Consider the following 15,621-nt stretch of genomic DNA (forward strand, 5'->3'; position numbering starts at 1 on the left):
GTGAGAACTGCCTGAAGTGCATTATGAACATCTCACCGCCGGCATCCCGAGAAAGGAAATTCTGCAATATAGCAAAGGAGCCTCGGCTTTTTGATACCTTGCCCCTTACCGTCGACGCTTTCACGAAGCGTTACTACATTCGATTGAGCAGAATCGTTTCAGATCGCGGCGCATGCTTCACTTCACTGGAGTTCAGTGAATTCCTGCTTAAGTGTAATATAGCTCACGTAAAAGTAGTGGTGGCGTCCCCTCAGGCCAACGGACAGGTGGATAAGGTTAATAGGGTGATCAAAGCCAAGTTAGGAAAGCTAACCGACTGAATATATCACACCGACTGGTCAGAACCGGCTGCCAAGAAGTCCCCCAGTATACTTCTCTTTGGGGTCGAGCAGAGACGAATTTCCAGAATATTTTGTCCGAACGTCTAAATTTGGACGGCACACGATCTAGACAAAACCCGGGATAAAGCAACGAAACTATCCAAAAGGCACAAGAGTACAGTCACAATTACATCTCGAAGCACGGTAAAGAGGGCGATCGATATTCAGATTGGAGGAGTTGTAAAGTATTTGTAATGTAAGTACTAGTGACAATTACTCTGCCAAATGCAACCCTACAAAATGGTGAGGGATGTGGTATTAGATTTCTAAAGTTGTAGTGTTGAAATGGGAGATGCTTTGCACTCGCCATGTCCGAAGGTGGACGGACTCTAAGACTGGAGCGTTTTTGCTGATTAGAGACACAGATTGCTGAGTGTCTCTTAAACATTAAGTTTAACAAAAATAAGGTGTTTTGGTAGGAGTTACGATCGGCGTTATGACAGTGTTCGGTCTAATTTTTCACTGTCCGACAAAAAAACATACGAAATGATGTTTAGTGAAGTGTTAAAAACAAGAATTGTTTACATAATCTAAAAATTTTATTATCAGAGTCTGATATAGAGGAAGCTTACGGTAAGTGTTACAAGAATTTCAATTACATATAAAGTAAAAATAATGAGTGGCAGCACTCAAAGCGATATTGTTGTGGATTAGTTATGTAAGTTTATATGTAAATACATACATATGTATTTCCTTTTGCTTAGAGAAGGCACAAAGAAATATTAGTCAACACAGAGATAAAACACAAACATAAAATTTATAACTTAATTATTTAACGACTTGGACATAAATTTTCACCTTACATACGTAATGTGGTGCTACAAATTACATGTCACAAACATCACGGATTCCACTAAACCAACAATCCCGCACAATAAACCACGGCGACATGCATTTGCAAAAAAAAAAAAAAANCAATTAGNTAAATAAATAAAAATATAGACCCAGCGTGGTTTTAACCGGCGCGCAGACAATTGTTAAAAGAGTTAGATAGTCATTAAGTTAATACAACGTCATAAACTCAAACTCTCACTAGGCAACCAGACGACCGGCCAGCCTAACAGTGGCCGCACACCGTAAGTAAGTATGTATATTAGCCAATGCGCCAGAGAAACGGAGGCATGTGCCATGTGCCACCATTCGTGTATGCGCTGCACACGTTCCATTTCGTTCCGGGTGTGAACATACTTATGATACGCTATACAATGTATCAAACTTAATAGCTAATATCAAAAAAAAATATCGCCTAAGAAAAGAGAGAAAAAGCAAAGAGTGAAGCAGCGGAAAGAGATGTTTTGTGAAAATAATAATGACTAATAAACGAGTAATAATTTTAATAAGGAAGTATTTTTTGTTGTTGTCATTGTTTTTGTAGTATAGCGAAATTGAATGCTCTACAATTTTGGGTTTTTAATAAACCAAAGTTGACTAATTAAGCAAACGAAAATACAAGGCACACGAAGGAATCGATATACTCACGAAACTATGGGCCAAATATAGTAAAACTGAAATTTTAGGTTTTCACTCTGACGTCACGATTTTTTTCAAAGGATTTTGAAATTTTAATGGTATGATTATTTCAAAAAATTATTTTTATAAAAGCAGTTTGGCAATTAGAATAACAATAAGGATGCCAAATGAAAGATACAATTCTGTAGCTTAAAAATAGGTTTTTTTGGTTAACAAAGACGAATAGGTATTGAGAATGCGCATTTAATAAATTTTATCTTTTCAAGGTAATAAAGTTTGCAGGACGAAATTCGATGATGAGGTCGCGTGTGTATTAGTCCTCAAACAATAATTTTTTTCAAAGAAAAAAATATTGAAAATTTTTAAGCTTATTTAAGGACAAAATTTATATTGTATGTGCATTTTCCGTACCCATTCTTCCTTATGCACCAAAAAATGTATTCTGTTAAAATTCTACAGAATTTTTTCTTGTATATAATGCCCTATTGTTATTCTACATTGCACTGAATTTTTGAAATAATTTTTAAATTTCCAAGTCTTTTTAGAAACAATCCTGACGTCAGAGAGAAAAACTAGGTACGCAGTTTTACTTCAATATAGCCATAGTTTCGCGAATATATTCATTTTTTTGTGTGTACAATTTACTGTCGCACGGTGTAATAACTGTGTTGAGAATCTTAGTCGCGAGGTTGAATTTCTGGTCTGATTTGAGTTATAAATATTCAGAAATTATTTGGGAGATTTGTCTCGGTATTTCAAGTTGAGTTGGAGAATAGATGGCAGATGTTTACATATCTGCCATGATAGCAAAGTTGCGCTTAAAATATACGCCAGCCCTTTACCTACTTTTAAACAAGAGCAGCCACACATGTCTAGGCTTAATTTTAGAATAAATAACTGGCTTTACTTTAGATGCCAGATCACACAGCAAGTATAAATAAGTAATACGACATCTGACGTTTTTGTCTACAACAATCGCAGTTAACTTCCGATTTCGGCTATCCAGACGCTGGCAGAAACTCAGTGAAGTCTTAGGTTTAGACAATATATATATATATCAATAACTTCCCAGACATGAGTAAAAATATAATTTACTTAGTATACAAATAACAAAGAATATTAGGATGTCTATTTTGCGCTAATAACCAAACATTTTTTAGCCCGTTACTAAAGTGCCTGTTCATTTTATGTTAGCGTTTTTCTTTGCAACCTCATACATTTTTTTCAATGACTTTTGCTAAAGTTTCAAAATCAAGTGTTATCAAACCAAATTCTATGGAACCGCGAAAATCAGTTTTAGTTTACATTAACGCGCCTTTCACTGCAGTTCCTGCTTTGGTGCTCACGCAACCTCTATCCAATTCTCGAGTCTGCTCTTTGCAAAGACTTCGGATTGAAAGATCTAAAGCGGTAAAGCCAGATACAGTTACTTTTTCAGCATTGAAGGCGGCGGTATATATACAGCTCACCATGGGAGTCCCTTGTAGGCTACCGATGTACCTAATTTCAAAAGAGACGCCCCTCATAGCACCCGTAATACCTGTACACATGCAAATGTAGCTCGCGTAAAATATAAACCGTATCTTCGCCGTTGATTCTATCCCAGTCTACTACAGGAGAGTTTCCAAACTATCGAAGTCGACCTCTGACCCCACGTATTCATAAAGGCTCTATGGTACCGTCCGAGAGTTTTCTCTTTAGCTTCATATATACTCACGCCAAGATATTTGACTTCCACGGAAAGAGTTATGTTTACGCGTCAAAGCACGTTGGGTTGAGATTTTCCAATTTTTTTTCCCCGTAAACAGGCTACGGTTGTTTTACTGGTGTTGACATGAAGACCTTGATGAATGCACTAGTCATCAATCTTGTTCGGGATCCTAGGAGATATTTTCTGATTTTAGTACCCAAAGATCATCCGCTTCGATGTCTTGCGTTTCCGACAAGAGATGCGCATCCACTCCCAACCTCTGCCACGCTACTAAGGCCATCCTCCTCCCCCATCCTGTATACTACAAATATAACGTGAAGTGTGTGAATGACTGTTTCATCCACTCCATGCTCCAAAGCACATAAAGTCAAAGGCAGAGTTGTCAAATTGTCTCCTAAATGCTCTTCTGGCTTTTCAACGAAACGTATGTCAGACTGGTTGGTCTTAAGCTTATTGCTAACGCTTAGCCGGTATGGGATTGAAGACTACCTTAACCAGCGAAAGAATTTGATCAAATATCAGACAGGCCGTAAAAATTCTTTGATCCCCTATAAGCTTATATCCTTCAAATTTAAGCATCTTCGGATACACATCATCTGAACCCGTTTTCTTTAAAGTAGGTTGGGTAGGCTAGATAAACCTTCACTGACTGCTCAGCCAGGAAAATTGGTTTCCAAGACGGTGTTGAATGTGTCCAGTAATAGCCTGTTAAACAGACCGGGAAGTGAGTATTTGATAGAACTTTACTTATCTCAGCCAGTTGCTGAGTGCAGTCACTTAACAATAGCTGAAAAAGAAGCTTATTTGTCCTGTTACATCGCCTTTTATCTCGTGTCGGTATTGTCGAATATTTGATTCATTTGAAACACATAGGATACATAATATTATTTTAAATACAAGCCTTTATTAGTGGTTAACTAAAAAAGAAAAACCGACCCTGTCTAGTTCACGCATTTCCTTCAACCAGATCGTATAACGAATACAGGTTTTCTAAATAACTCGACCTTAGCGCCACCCATTGGATCTATTTTTTGTGAAAGGGTCTCTTATTAGGTAATAAATATTAAATATTCTGAAAATGTTTTTGTCACAACGAATAGAACTGGATAATAAATTTCTAGTAGCCTATAATGAGACCAGAAAAGCAAGGAATAATCACCGAAAAATATACAGAAGTCTATTTAGTCGTTTTTGAGTCAATGCTGAGCATCAAAAACGCCTATCATTATATATAGGAGTATGTCGTTACTTTAATTCGCAAAGTCCCTAAGCAATACTTTTTTCGAAACTGCGTTTTTCACAGATTTTAGTAAGATATATTAAAATACACCTACAATAAAAGTTTTAAAGTCTTAGTACCAAAAAAAAAACAATTGAGTTACATGCCACTTTTTAAAAAGCCCTACCTGTTTTGGATACTATTTTCATAATGCCTTTTACTTCTCCTATAAAATAAAAAATTGTTTGGATTGGGCCTTTGTGAATTAGGCTAACGATATGTATATGTAGATAGGCGGCCTCTTCAATTATTCAGTCCAGACTCTACTATTTATCTAGTATGTATTATATTTAAATTGAAAGATGTTTTTAGAGATTGGCTTTTGTACACCAATTTCTCTAAAATTACTTCCATGACACTTCATTTTCATTTAGTTATCACCGATTTAAAAATTTCTCTTCATCTCGCAAAAAAAAACTCATTTCACTGAAAATTAGCTCTGCTGTAATATAGCCGTCAATCAGTTTTACAACTTCCTCATCTTTCTCCAACACTTGACAGTGCAAACTCTTAGGCATGACCAAATTCAGTTATTTAGGTCACGCAAGTTTATTTACTTTTATTTCGTTCGTAATACGTAGTATGCGGACAGGCGTGTATGTGTGTGCGTGTGACTATACTTTTAAAGTTTACTTTTACACGTTTCACTTTTCAACGTTTAAAAAACATAGAAAGAAAAAATATCGCTCGAGAATCTGAAATGCACTGTTGCAAGTATGCTTTTTTGATTTTGTTTCCATGTAGCCATGTTTACCACTTAGCTTGCACAAGGTTAAAAATATTTTGGTTTCTAAACTTAAATATGTATGCTGACACAAATCGATTAGCAACGCATAGCGGTGTAAAATTAAAACCAAAAAGTCTCCTCCAAAAATTTTCAAAGAATATTAACCCACAAAATTGCACGATTTACTTTCTTGCTTTAAGTCTTTTTCGTTTTGTATTCGTTTTTCTTACTCTAAACTAAATTTTAAACATATAAAAGCCGGATTTCGCACAATTAACGTTAGCGCATGCGCTTTAAATATTTTGCTACGAACTCAATAGAAATCGGAATGGATTAAATTTCAAGCGTGAACAACATGTGACGCGTCGCACTTTAAACTAAAGACTAAAGGCACGAACTTCATTCACTCTCTGGTCGAGTGAGGCGCAACAGCAGACTGTTAAGCAAAATTCACCACCGCAGCAAAATTATGTATGTAAACTTGCTGTTTATTGCGGTGACCAGATTTCTGTGTGCTTTTTTGCATGGAGAAACTGAACATCACCTTCCACAAAAAAAGATTTTAGATTTGCAGTTCGATTTACTAAAATTTAATGGGCTAACTGCATGCTCAAAATGTTTCTAAGGGCCGAATTCACAGTGCTTAGTTAAACGATTGTTAACTTAACCACCAAAACGAGTTTAACTATGAATTTGTGTTCAGAGTTACATACATAGTTAACTATGGAAATTCATATCGCCGGAAAATATACAAATTCTAAAAACTAATGGCCTTAATCATAAAAAATAAAGTACCTTTGCAAAAGGTTTATAAATTTAAAAATGTATGAACACGTCAATTTATAAAGCTTTTTAAACCTACTTTATTTCTTATGAATAATGCCATAAGTCTTTTCTATTCAAATTTGAAATTCGTTCCACAAAAAAAAATATATTTCACAAGATTTTGACTATGGGGCTCTGCTGTAACTTTAAACTTTTGTTAAGTGAGCGTTGTGAATATGAAAATTAATAGTTAAACTTTTATCAGTGGTTAACTACGCACTGCGAATTTAGCCCTAAGAAATCTTATTAAAAAGCACAAAATTTTGATAAAACTATATGCAATACTTTGTCAAATTTGTGAACTAAGTTTGATTTACATGGTTTGTTAAACTCTCATAAAAAATAATAAAGGAATGCTTAAATGTTTCTTCCCTATTTATATTTTCACCACTGTATCTACAGCTTATATTTTTCATATCCTTGAATTTTTTAGGGAATTGTACTAATTAATAGTCCATTATAAGTCCACTAAATTCAAGTTAGCATCATTTCATTAAATAAAAATAATAACAATAGTTATTATAAAAACCTTACAAAAAAACTTTTGACATAAATGATGTGTGCAATATAGCGAGAGTACCAATTTAACGAAATAAAACATAACCAAAGATCATAGAAAATATGTATGCTGGCTATGTTTATGGCTCTCCCCTGTATGTATTATACAGGGATAAAATCAGGACACTTATATGTTCCGACTGTTAAAAAATATTTAGCGGGACAATTTTCTCAAAATCGGTACGAATGGTCACCGTATGTATGTATGTATGTAGATACAAACCTAAACACGTACATATGTGTACCTTAGTGTGCATTTGGCGATTTAGTAACTTTGCTAATAAATGAGCAGTGAATGCCGACCGTGTACAGTGTGAGGAGTAGTTTACTGTAGGGCCACTGCCGCTAGCAACAGCTGCTGTTATTAGATTAACAGTGGTCTTTATGGCATGTATATATGTACTATAATTTAGGCTTAGGTGGGTTTAGCTACAGCTTCGGAAATTGGAAAGGCGTTTTGCTGTTGATTATTGAATAATAACAAAAACAAATACTTGTATGTATATTTGTGGCTAACAATTTTCAAGGCAACTAAGACACATTTATGCATATACTCTGCTCACAAGAGTCACTTACATACATATGTACGTATTTCTGGTGTTACTTTGTACGGGCGAGTATTAGTGCATTTATGCTCTTTCAAAAGCGAACGTGCCAACTGCCGCTCCACGACTACTTCCATTTGTTCTGTCAACAATTTTGCTTTTTATTTCTACTTACGCGTGCTTTTCTGCAACTTCTTTGCCAACACTTTGCTGGCTTTGTTGCATTTTGTTAATATCCGCCTTGGCGCGGCGGCACATTGAGCAAGCTTTTCTTGCACGCTTCACAATACTCGTAAATTAGCGCGCGCGCACTTTCAAATGGTGTTTGCTTTTATCGCTGTGACTCTTCTTCTTCCGCTTTTTTGGTGTTTTCAATCACCTCAAATAAAAGCCATATTAACACAATTTGTTGTTTGTTTGATAACAGTTACCTGCATTGATTTTGATTGTCTTTTTTATTCTGCTGGCGGTCGCCGCTATTGTAGTCATCTTCATTGACATTGCGACAATTTTGTGGGATTGTGTTCTACCATAAAACTCATACGTCGTTCTATTGTTATTTTAATGAAGCAGCATAGCACTAAATTTCATTTACAAGAGATCGAAATGAAGGTCATCCAATCAAACGTACATATGTACATATTCACATACAAATATTGAGCCTCTTCATCTAACCATAGACAAGGCTGCCAAGTGAACTCTAGTAAGCTTTGGTAAAGAGGGATTAAAGAGGAATAGATAGAAGAAAGATAAATACATATGCTATAGATATATGCACTGCGACCAAGATATCTACCCTAGAAATCCCAGAAATTTGAAAAGGTGTCCAGGGGTCAGCGATTGAACGAATTCAACACTTGGCCAGAGTTGGCCCAGGTACCTCAACCGTCTACACTCACGAAGCAGATGTAATCGGGTCTCCTCAATTGAATCATAAAAGCAACATAGGTCGTTCGAGCAGATCCGCAGCTAATGTATGTAGGTGACTGACCTCTTAGTTTACTGTGGCCCGTCAAAAGGGGAGGTTTATTATTGCCCTCTAGCTTATAAGGTTGTAGTAAGCATTTAGTCTGGCGTAGACCTACGGTGTTCTCTGAACTTGCTCCTCTCCTTCCTGAATGCTTCGTTGATTGTCTTTAACCGATCACAAGGAAGGGCTCAGACCCTTTTGGGAAGGTGAGACGCCGTTCTCGCTAGACGGTCTGTTTCCTTATTACCCTCAATTCCTACGTATCCTGGTATCCAAAAATAGTTTAATAACTTTGTCCTCTGACAGGGCGTTAATGTTGTCAATGCTTTCAAGGGCCAAGGACGATTTGACCTCATATGTTGATATTTATATTAGGATTTTCTCACTACGGAAATCCATACGTAGGTTAACCTCTGCACATAGACTAATGGCGTAGACTTACGCCTGAAAGAGGAGTTACGGAGCCATCTGTATACCATTGCTGCAAGCTAGCCTGTATATGTTTCTCCATAAAGGAGGTACTCCAAATTGCCTTGCAGCAAAGCTCTACCTGATTTTCTCTCAAATGCTACCCATTTGGGCTTATCATCTCTAGGTATCAAAGTCAGTGGAATCTGGCAGCCGAGCTCCTCGATGATAAGGTTTTATCTTTGTTAAAGCCTTCTCTTGTGAAAGTTAGTAGAGTTCGCTTTGCTGCCTGCTCTAATGCTAAGATGAAGTGGCTCAAGTTCGAGACCCGAGCCACCGCCTCATATGTCACCTGGATCATATCTTCCTTCGATAGACTTTTCAGTTTCAGTTCGTAAGAAATTTGCTACACTTTCTACTACGGTTTTCTAAAGTTTTTTTTTTTTGGGGAAAAAGAGCACCAGGCAGCCCACTTTTGCAACAGAAATATATGCCCGTTCCATTATTTCTTGAGAAAAGAGGCAACAGGCTGTAAAATATTAGATTACAAAATTCCTTGGACAACCTATATATCGCACACCGTCTTCAAAAGGGTCACAACTCAAATTTTGGCATTTTTGAGATTATGCACTTGAAGTGTACACAGAGCTCTTATTTACCTTTCAGCAAAACCCGGGACAAATTTTGGTCATAATTTGTTAAAAAAAAAACTAAGGTAAAGTCGCCCTTGCCCATATGATTATCATGTGCTACGAAATAGTGTCTCGCATTTTCTAACACACGTATTATTTTGAGTTGTGACTCTTTGAAAGACGGTGTGCGATATGTAATACTCCTATATTGGCAGTAAGAGCTAGTCCCGTCCGAAAATATTACCGTACAGATATATCAATAAACACGTACGAAAGAAAAGGAACACATTCGTTTATAAATAAACATGTACACAACACATATTTACCATAGTTGCAACTTGGTGCTTTAAGCACTAGATTTAGTGCTTTTTGAAAATTAAAACGCAAAAAAAAAATTGTTTAGTGCCTAGTGCCTTTTTTAGTGCTCTTCTTCTGAACTCAAATTTCTCATAGATAGTTAGAACATGAAATAATTTGAAATATTTAAAGCTGTAGCAGCACTGAATTTAAAAGAATCTACATTAATTTTTTCGTTTGTTGCGATTCGATTTTTCTTCCTCTAAATATGCCAGTATACCCCCTTTGTGTGACAATATCAATGCGCACGCCACAAATCGGAGGAGAAGCTCGGCCAAACACTAACATATGTGTAAGCGCCAATCTATTATTATTATACATAAATATACCAGTTTTAATCTGCAGTACTTACTTCGGTATTACTTCGTCAGCATGAGAAAAAGTTTTGTGTGTATTGAATTATACTTATAAATATTATTTATTTTTTTCATTTTTGTTAAATACAAACTGTTATGAAAAAAATATCTTTTGGTATAAAAAAATTAGTGCTTTTAGTACGGTAAAACGCTTTTTTCCCCAAGTTTTGGTGCTTTTTGAAACCCAGAAGTTGGCAACACTGATATTTACACAAAAAACGGCACTCACGTACACAATACATTCACTAAAACGGTAGTAGACTGTCGCGCTTTGTTTTCGGAATGCAATTTTTTTCTTGGCCATTTCCTTAAGAGCTGGATACTAAGCTTTATAGTAACAAACGGTGTAGTGCATAAAAGCCCGCGGAAATAAAAAAAAAAGAGAAATAAAGCTCATGGCCGTTATTTCCATTTCGAAGGGGAAATAGCGCTTACCAATAAAAGGCAATAAAACCCACGGACTTTATTTCCTTTGCGAAAGAGCAATAATAGCGACGGGCTTTATTTCCCAAAGGAAAGGAATAACGCCCGCTTGATTTATAAAAGGAAATAAAGCCCGTGAGTAGTATTTTCTTTGGCTTTATTTTACTGAATCATTCCAATTATATATATAGGCATACAGTTCACAAGGTGTTATATACTGTCGTACCATTGTATGTCATAAACTTTAAACGGCTAAAACTATATTTAGGGTTCAATCGATACCACTAGGGTATCACTCTAATGAGTACTTTTACTCAAAAGACTAAAAGTATCGATACCTACTCAGTATCGGCAAAGTAGCGAGTACTTACTTGAATTGTTTTCATCTTCTCTTTCGAGCGATACTTCCCTTTTTTGTTGTAAAAGGTCGTATGATTACGCCTTATCATGGTTTAAAACACTGTATGTCAAAATTAAATAAAAATCCAATAAAGTTGCAGGTATAGAAAACGTATATATTTAAGTTATTTAGTAAGAATACTAAATAATTATTAATTAATATTTGTGGCACATTACCAAGGAACAGTATTGGTTATAATTTTTTCAGTCCTATGAGACCCATACACCCAATATGGATAAGTTTCAGATTTTTATTTGGTTATTATTTTCAAATTAGTTTTATTCACTTTTTCTTATAAATAATATAGTTCATTCCATAACAAAAACCTTGTTCATCCAAGTTTAAAACTTTGTACAAAATCTAAAAGCAAATCAACAAAGTTTCATCAAAGAACGTAAATAATAAGAAGGGACAACTTGTGCCTTCTCTTTTGCGCTAGTACGTTTTCATCAAAATTCCACACTTTTTATTCTGAATAAAAAGTGTTTAATTTTGGTGAAACTTTGATTTTCTTTTCATTTTTGTACAAAATTTTAAACTTGGATTTACATGGTTTTTGTCATAGAATGAACTATATTTTTTATAAAAAAGTAGCTAAAATTAATTTGAAAATAAAAATAAAAATCCGACACTTATCCATAAGGTCACCTCCATAAGTATACATCACACTGCATCATTTACAAACTATTTATGAAAAAAAAAATTTATTGTTTCTTTTGGTACATTGCTGAGGAACAATATTAGTTATAATTACATATATGACTTCATATAAGTATATTATTCACAAAATATAAAAAAATAGCTTTTGGGGCACACTGCCAAGAAACAACCACTTTTCTAAATGCTTTCCAGACAAGCGATTTCTACTCTCTCTACTACATGACCGCACTTTTCGCGAAAACTCCAATAACGGACGTCACTTGTTGAGTTGCCGTTGCAATGATAAAAGTAGTAGAAACTCCTCTTTCGATACCAAGTACTTTTTTTCGATACTTACTCGATACCGAACAAAAAGGTATCGAGTAAAAAAATACTTGGTATCAAATGAAAAATATCGAGTATTTACTTGTATCGATTGAACCCTAACTATATTTAAAAAAATTCGCAAGCTAACATAAAAGTTTTATTATGAAATTTCACACCGTTAAAAAATAGTTGGTGGTGATGTCAAGTCCTCTAAACATTTATTTAGCCGTTAAAAACTTTACAACATACGACAATACGACACGTACGACAACTTGTGAACCACCCAACAGTGTAGTTCTGCGTTAAATGCCCTTCTGCAGTATACGCATAAAATCGCATGTATATTTGCCAATAACTTATAAGCGAATTATTGTAAATTAAAGGTAAATTGGTATTGCTTTTTTAGCCTTTAATGCGATGCGCAAATTTGGGCTCAGCGTCTTAGGTTTTTCAGTGGGGGCGGGCAAACGCCGACCGCGCAGTTGAGCACCAACAGCAATTTCCAAAAAAAAAACATTTTTTAAAAGAATATCTAAGTATATGTATATTTAAATTGGTTTATTTTGTCAATTTCAACAATAAGAGCCTCATAAACACTTTTTTTATTAGTGCGAATCGCACCCAGCATCATGTTATCCGCTGTTTTTTTTTTTTTATTGGCAAATAGTTACAGGTAAAAATAGTTATGTTCGCTATGCAAAAGCCAGTAAGAAATAAAGCTCTGTTATGCATACTGGACAGTGCATACACTGCTATACAATTTTTACGTAGAAATCAAAAACCAACAGACTTCTACGTATGTCATGCTGTGCGTTCGGTAGCCGCTTATGCTGCCTTTACATGAGGCGATTTTTTGACAGGCGATAATCGCATGCAAAAGTTGACTTGCTTTCTACTTTGAGGCAAGCGTTTTTTAAATCACCATTTACACCAGCGATTTTGCTGGAGCAATGTTGAATTTAACAGATTCCTTATGTGACAACTGTCAAGCAATGCCAAGTATGCATAACAGAGCCCTTAAGGCCGGTCCACATAGAACTTTGGCGTTGGCTTTGGCGTTGGCGTTGATTAACAGCTGACTATGAATACACACAATTATATGGACATGTCCACATATCAACGGCAACGCCAACGCCAAAGCTAACGCCCACAAAAAGATGGGCATCTCTCATCTTTTTGCGCGCGTTGTCAATCAGCTGTTGCAAATAAATAAAATTATGTGAAATATTTTTAATTTTTAATCAAATGTAGGTAAGAAATATCAAGTTTCATGCAATTATTGATATGAAATATTAATTTATCTGTCGTTAGTATTTAAATCTAGTGCTCAAAGCATTCGCTGCCAAGCGTTGATTGTAGCAAGCATACTTTTAACGTGCGTTCTGTCAAACTAACGCCAAAGCCAAAGCCAACGCGAAAGTTCTATGTGGACCGGCCTTTAGCCATTAATAAAATTCAGAGAATAAGGGATCTTACTCTCCCAAAGAGAGAAAGTTTTGGGCGAACAGGTATTAGCAAACATTTGCAAGCTTCATTGCCAACTATTGTCCACGGTTGCATTTCGAACATAATAATTTTTTTAAATTATTTCAGATGGAAAACAAAACAGGACAACATATCCTTCAATTTCTTTGTGGAATTCACTGTCGGATTTACTACATTGACCTCAGTATCTGAGATATCGACATTTAATGTTTGTATTATGGTTTCTTGCAAGTTTTGGCGTACGAAAACGCCAGCCTCTAAAAATCCAGTAAAATTATTACTGGCTTTTACTGACTAGTGCGTACGAAAACGTAACTATGTTCGACGTGTTTGTGTTCGCACCTTTAGCGACGCAACACGATCAACGGACAAACGCTCCAATCAAACAGCTGATGCATCTGTCAAATACTGATAAGAACATTTCCATAGTTATCGCGTGTTTACAGAATACAAAGTGCAATTGTTTTGGTTTATTTTAGTTTATTCATCGCTTCATAGCCTTTATTCTTAAGATTACTGTATTTAAGTGGGAAAATGTATACTCATTTGCTGCGGATTGTTTATTCGTTCAGGTAATGAAGTATACAGCTACCATAAATTAAGTAAACACCTTCGTATCCTACACGCCGATTATGTATATAAACATGTGCTTTTTGGGAGTAAACAATTTTCATATCCTCTCTTCCAGAGGTTACAGTACAAAGGCGTCACACAATGTACAAGTACGGCCGATTAACAAAATTCTGATCGCCAATCGTGGTGAGATCGCATGCCGTGTAATACGCACTGCGCGCCGGTTGGGTGTGCGTACGGTTGCTGTATACTCTGATCCAGATGAGCACTCACTACACGCGTCTTTCGCCGATGAGGCATATCGAGTCGGCGAGGCAGCGTCGGCGGCTTCCTATTTGCGCGGCCAACACATTATTGAAATCGCTAAGAAAGCTGCCTGCCAAGCGATACACCCCGGTTATGGGTTTCTCTCCGAATCTGTAGAATTCGCTGAGCTGTGTCAACGTGAGAATATTATTTTCATGGGACCACCCAGCACGGCAATACGGGATATGGGCATTAAAAGTACAAGCAAAGCGATTATGGCCGCCGCAGGCGTACCAATCATAAATGGTTATCATGGCGATGATCAGTCTGATGAGCGGTTGCAGACCGAAGCAGAAGAAATTGGGTTTCCATTAATGATCAAGGCAGTACGCGGTGGCGGTGGAAAGGGTATGCGTGTCGCAGACAAAAGGGAAGACTTTTTAACAGCGCTTAATTCGGCGCGAAATGAATCGCAGAAGTCATTTGGCGACAGTTCAGTGCTATTGGAGCGTTATGTGCGCTCGCCACGACACGTAGAGGTTCAAGTGTTTGCCGATCAATATGGCGACGCGGTGTACTTGTGGGAGCGAGATTGCTCTGTGCAGCGGCGTCACCAAAAGATCATTGAAGAAGCGCCGGCGGTAAGTATTTTGCGATACTGTATATACACTATGATCTCTAACATACATTATGTTTCCCTCACAGCCTGGTCTGTCGGAGCAACTGCGTCGCGAATTGGGCGAAGCTGCAGTACGCGCAGCCAAGGCAGTGGGTTACGTTGGTGCTGGTACTGTAGAGTTCATCATGGACAAGGAAGATCTCTCATTCCACTTTATGGAAATGAATACGCGTTTACAGGTGGAGCATCCAATATCGGAAATGATCACTGGCACTGATTTGGTCGAATGGCAAATTCGCATTGCAGCGGGTGAGCGTTTACCGCTGACGCAAGAGGAAATCGGTCGCAAAGGGCATGCATTTGAGGCCCGTATTTACGCAGAAAACCCACGGTAAGTTTAGTAAAAGCTTAGGATTACATTTTTTGAAAATGCTTTCTTTTATCCATAAATCTCAATGCAGCGGTGGATTTCTGCCTGGTGCTGGCCCACTGCGTTACCTAGCGACACCGCAACCGAACGAGTTTGTGCGCGTCGAAACAGGAGTACGCGAGGGGGACGAAGTGTCCGTACATTACGATCCAATGATCGCGAAATTAGTTGTTTGGGGCGAGAATCGCACGCAAGCATTGAATAGCTTAATTGCACGACTGCGCGAATATCATGTACGTGGATCCTTATAAAAATAATTGG

At 36.8% G+C, this 15,621-nt stretch overlaps 1 protein-coding gene across 1 annotated transcript; it reads left to right on the forward strand.

Annotated features, from left to right (window-relative positions):
• Positions 1-13,910: 13,910 nt before the first annotated feature.
• LOC108371349 (methylcrotonoyl-CoA carboxylase subunit alpha, mitochondrial-like) lies at positions 13,911-15,593 on the forward strand (the record flags this gene model as incomplete). The annotated part of the gene is made up of 4 exons (XM_017626903.1): positions 13,911-14,064; positions 14,181-14,952; positions 15,017-15,321; positions 15,392-15,593. Coding segments are annotated over exons 1-4 (1,317 nt in total), but the record flags the coding sequence as incomplete, so codon positions are not given.
• Between the last annotated feature and the right edge of the window lie 28 nt (positions 15,594-15,621).

Source organism: Rhagoletis zephyria, unplaced genomic scaffold, assembly GCF_001687245.7.
Source record: "Rhagoletis zephyria isolate East Lansing unplaced genomic scaffold, Rhagoletis_zephyria_1.1 Rzeph_scaffold_04904, whole genome shotgun sequence".
Lineage (NCBI taxonomy): Eukaryota > Metazoa > Arthropoda > Insecta > Diptera > Tephritidae > Rhagoletis > Rhagoletis zephyria.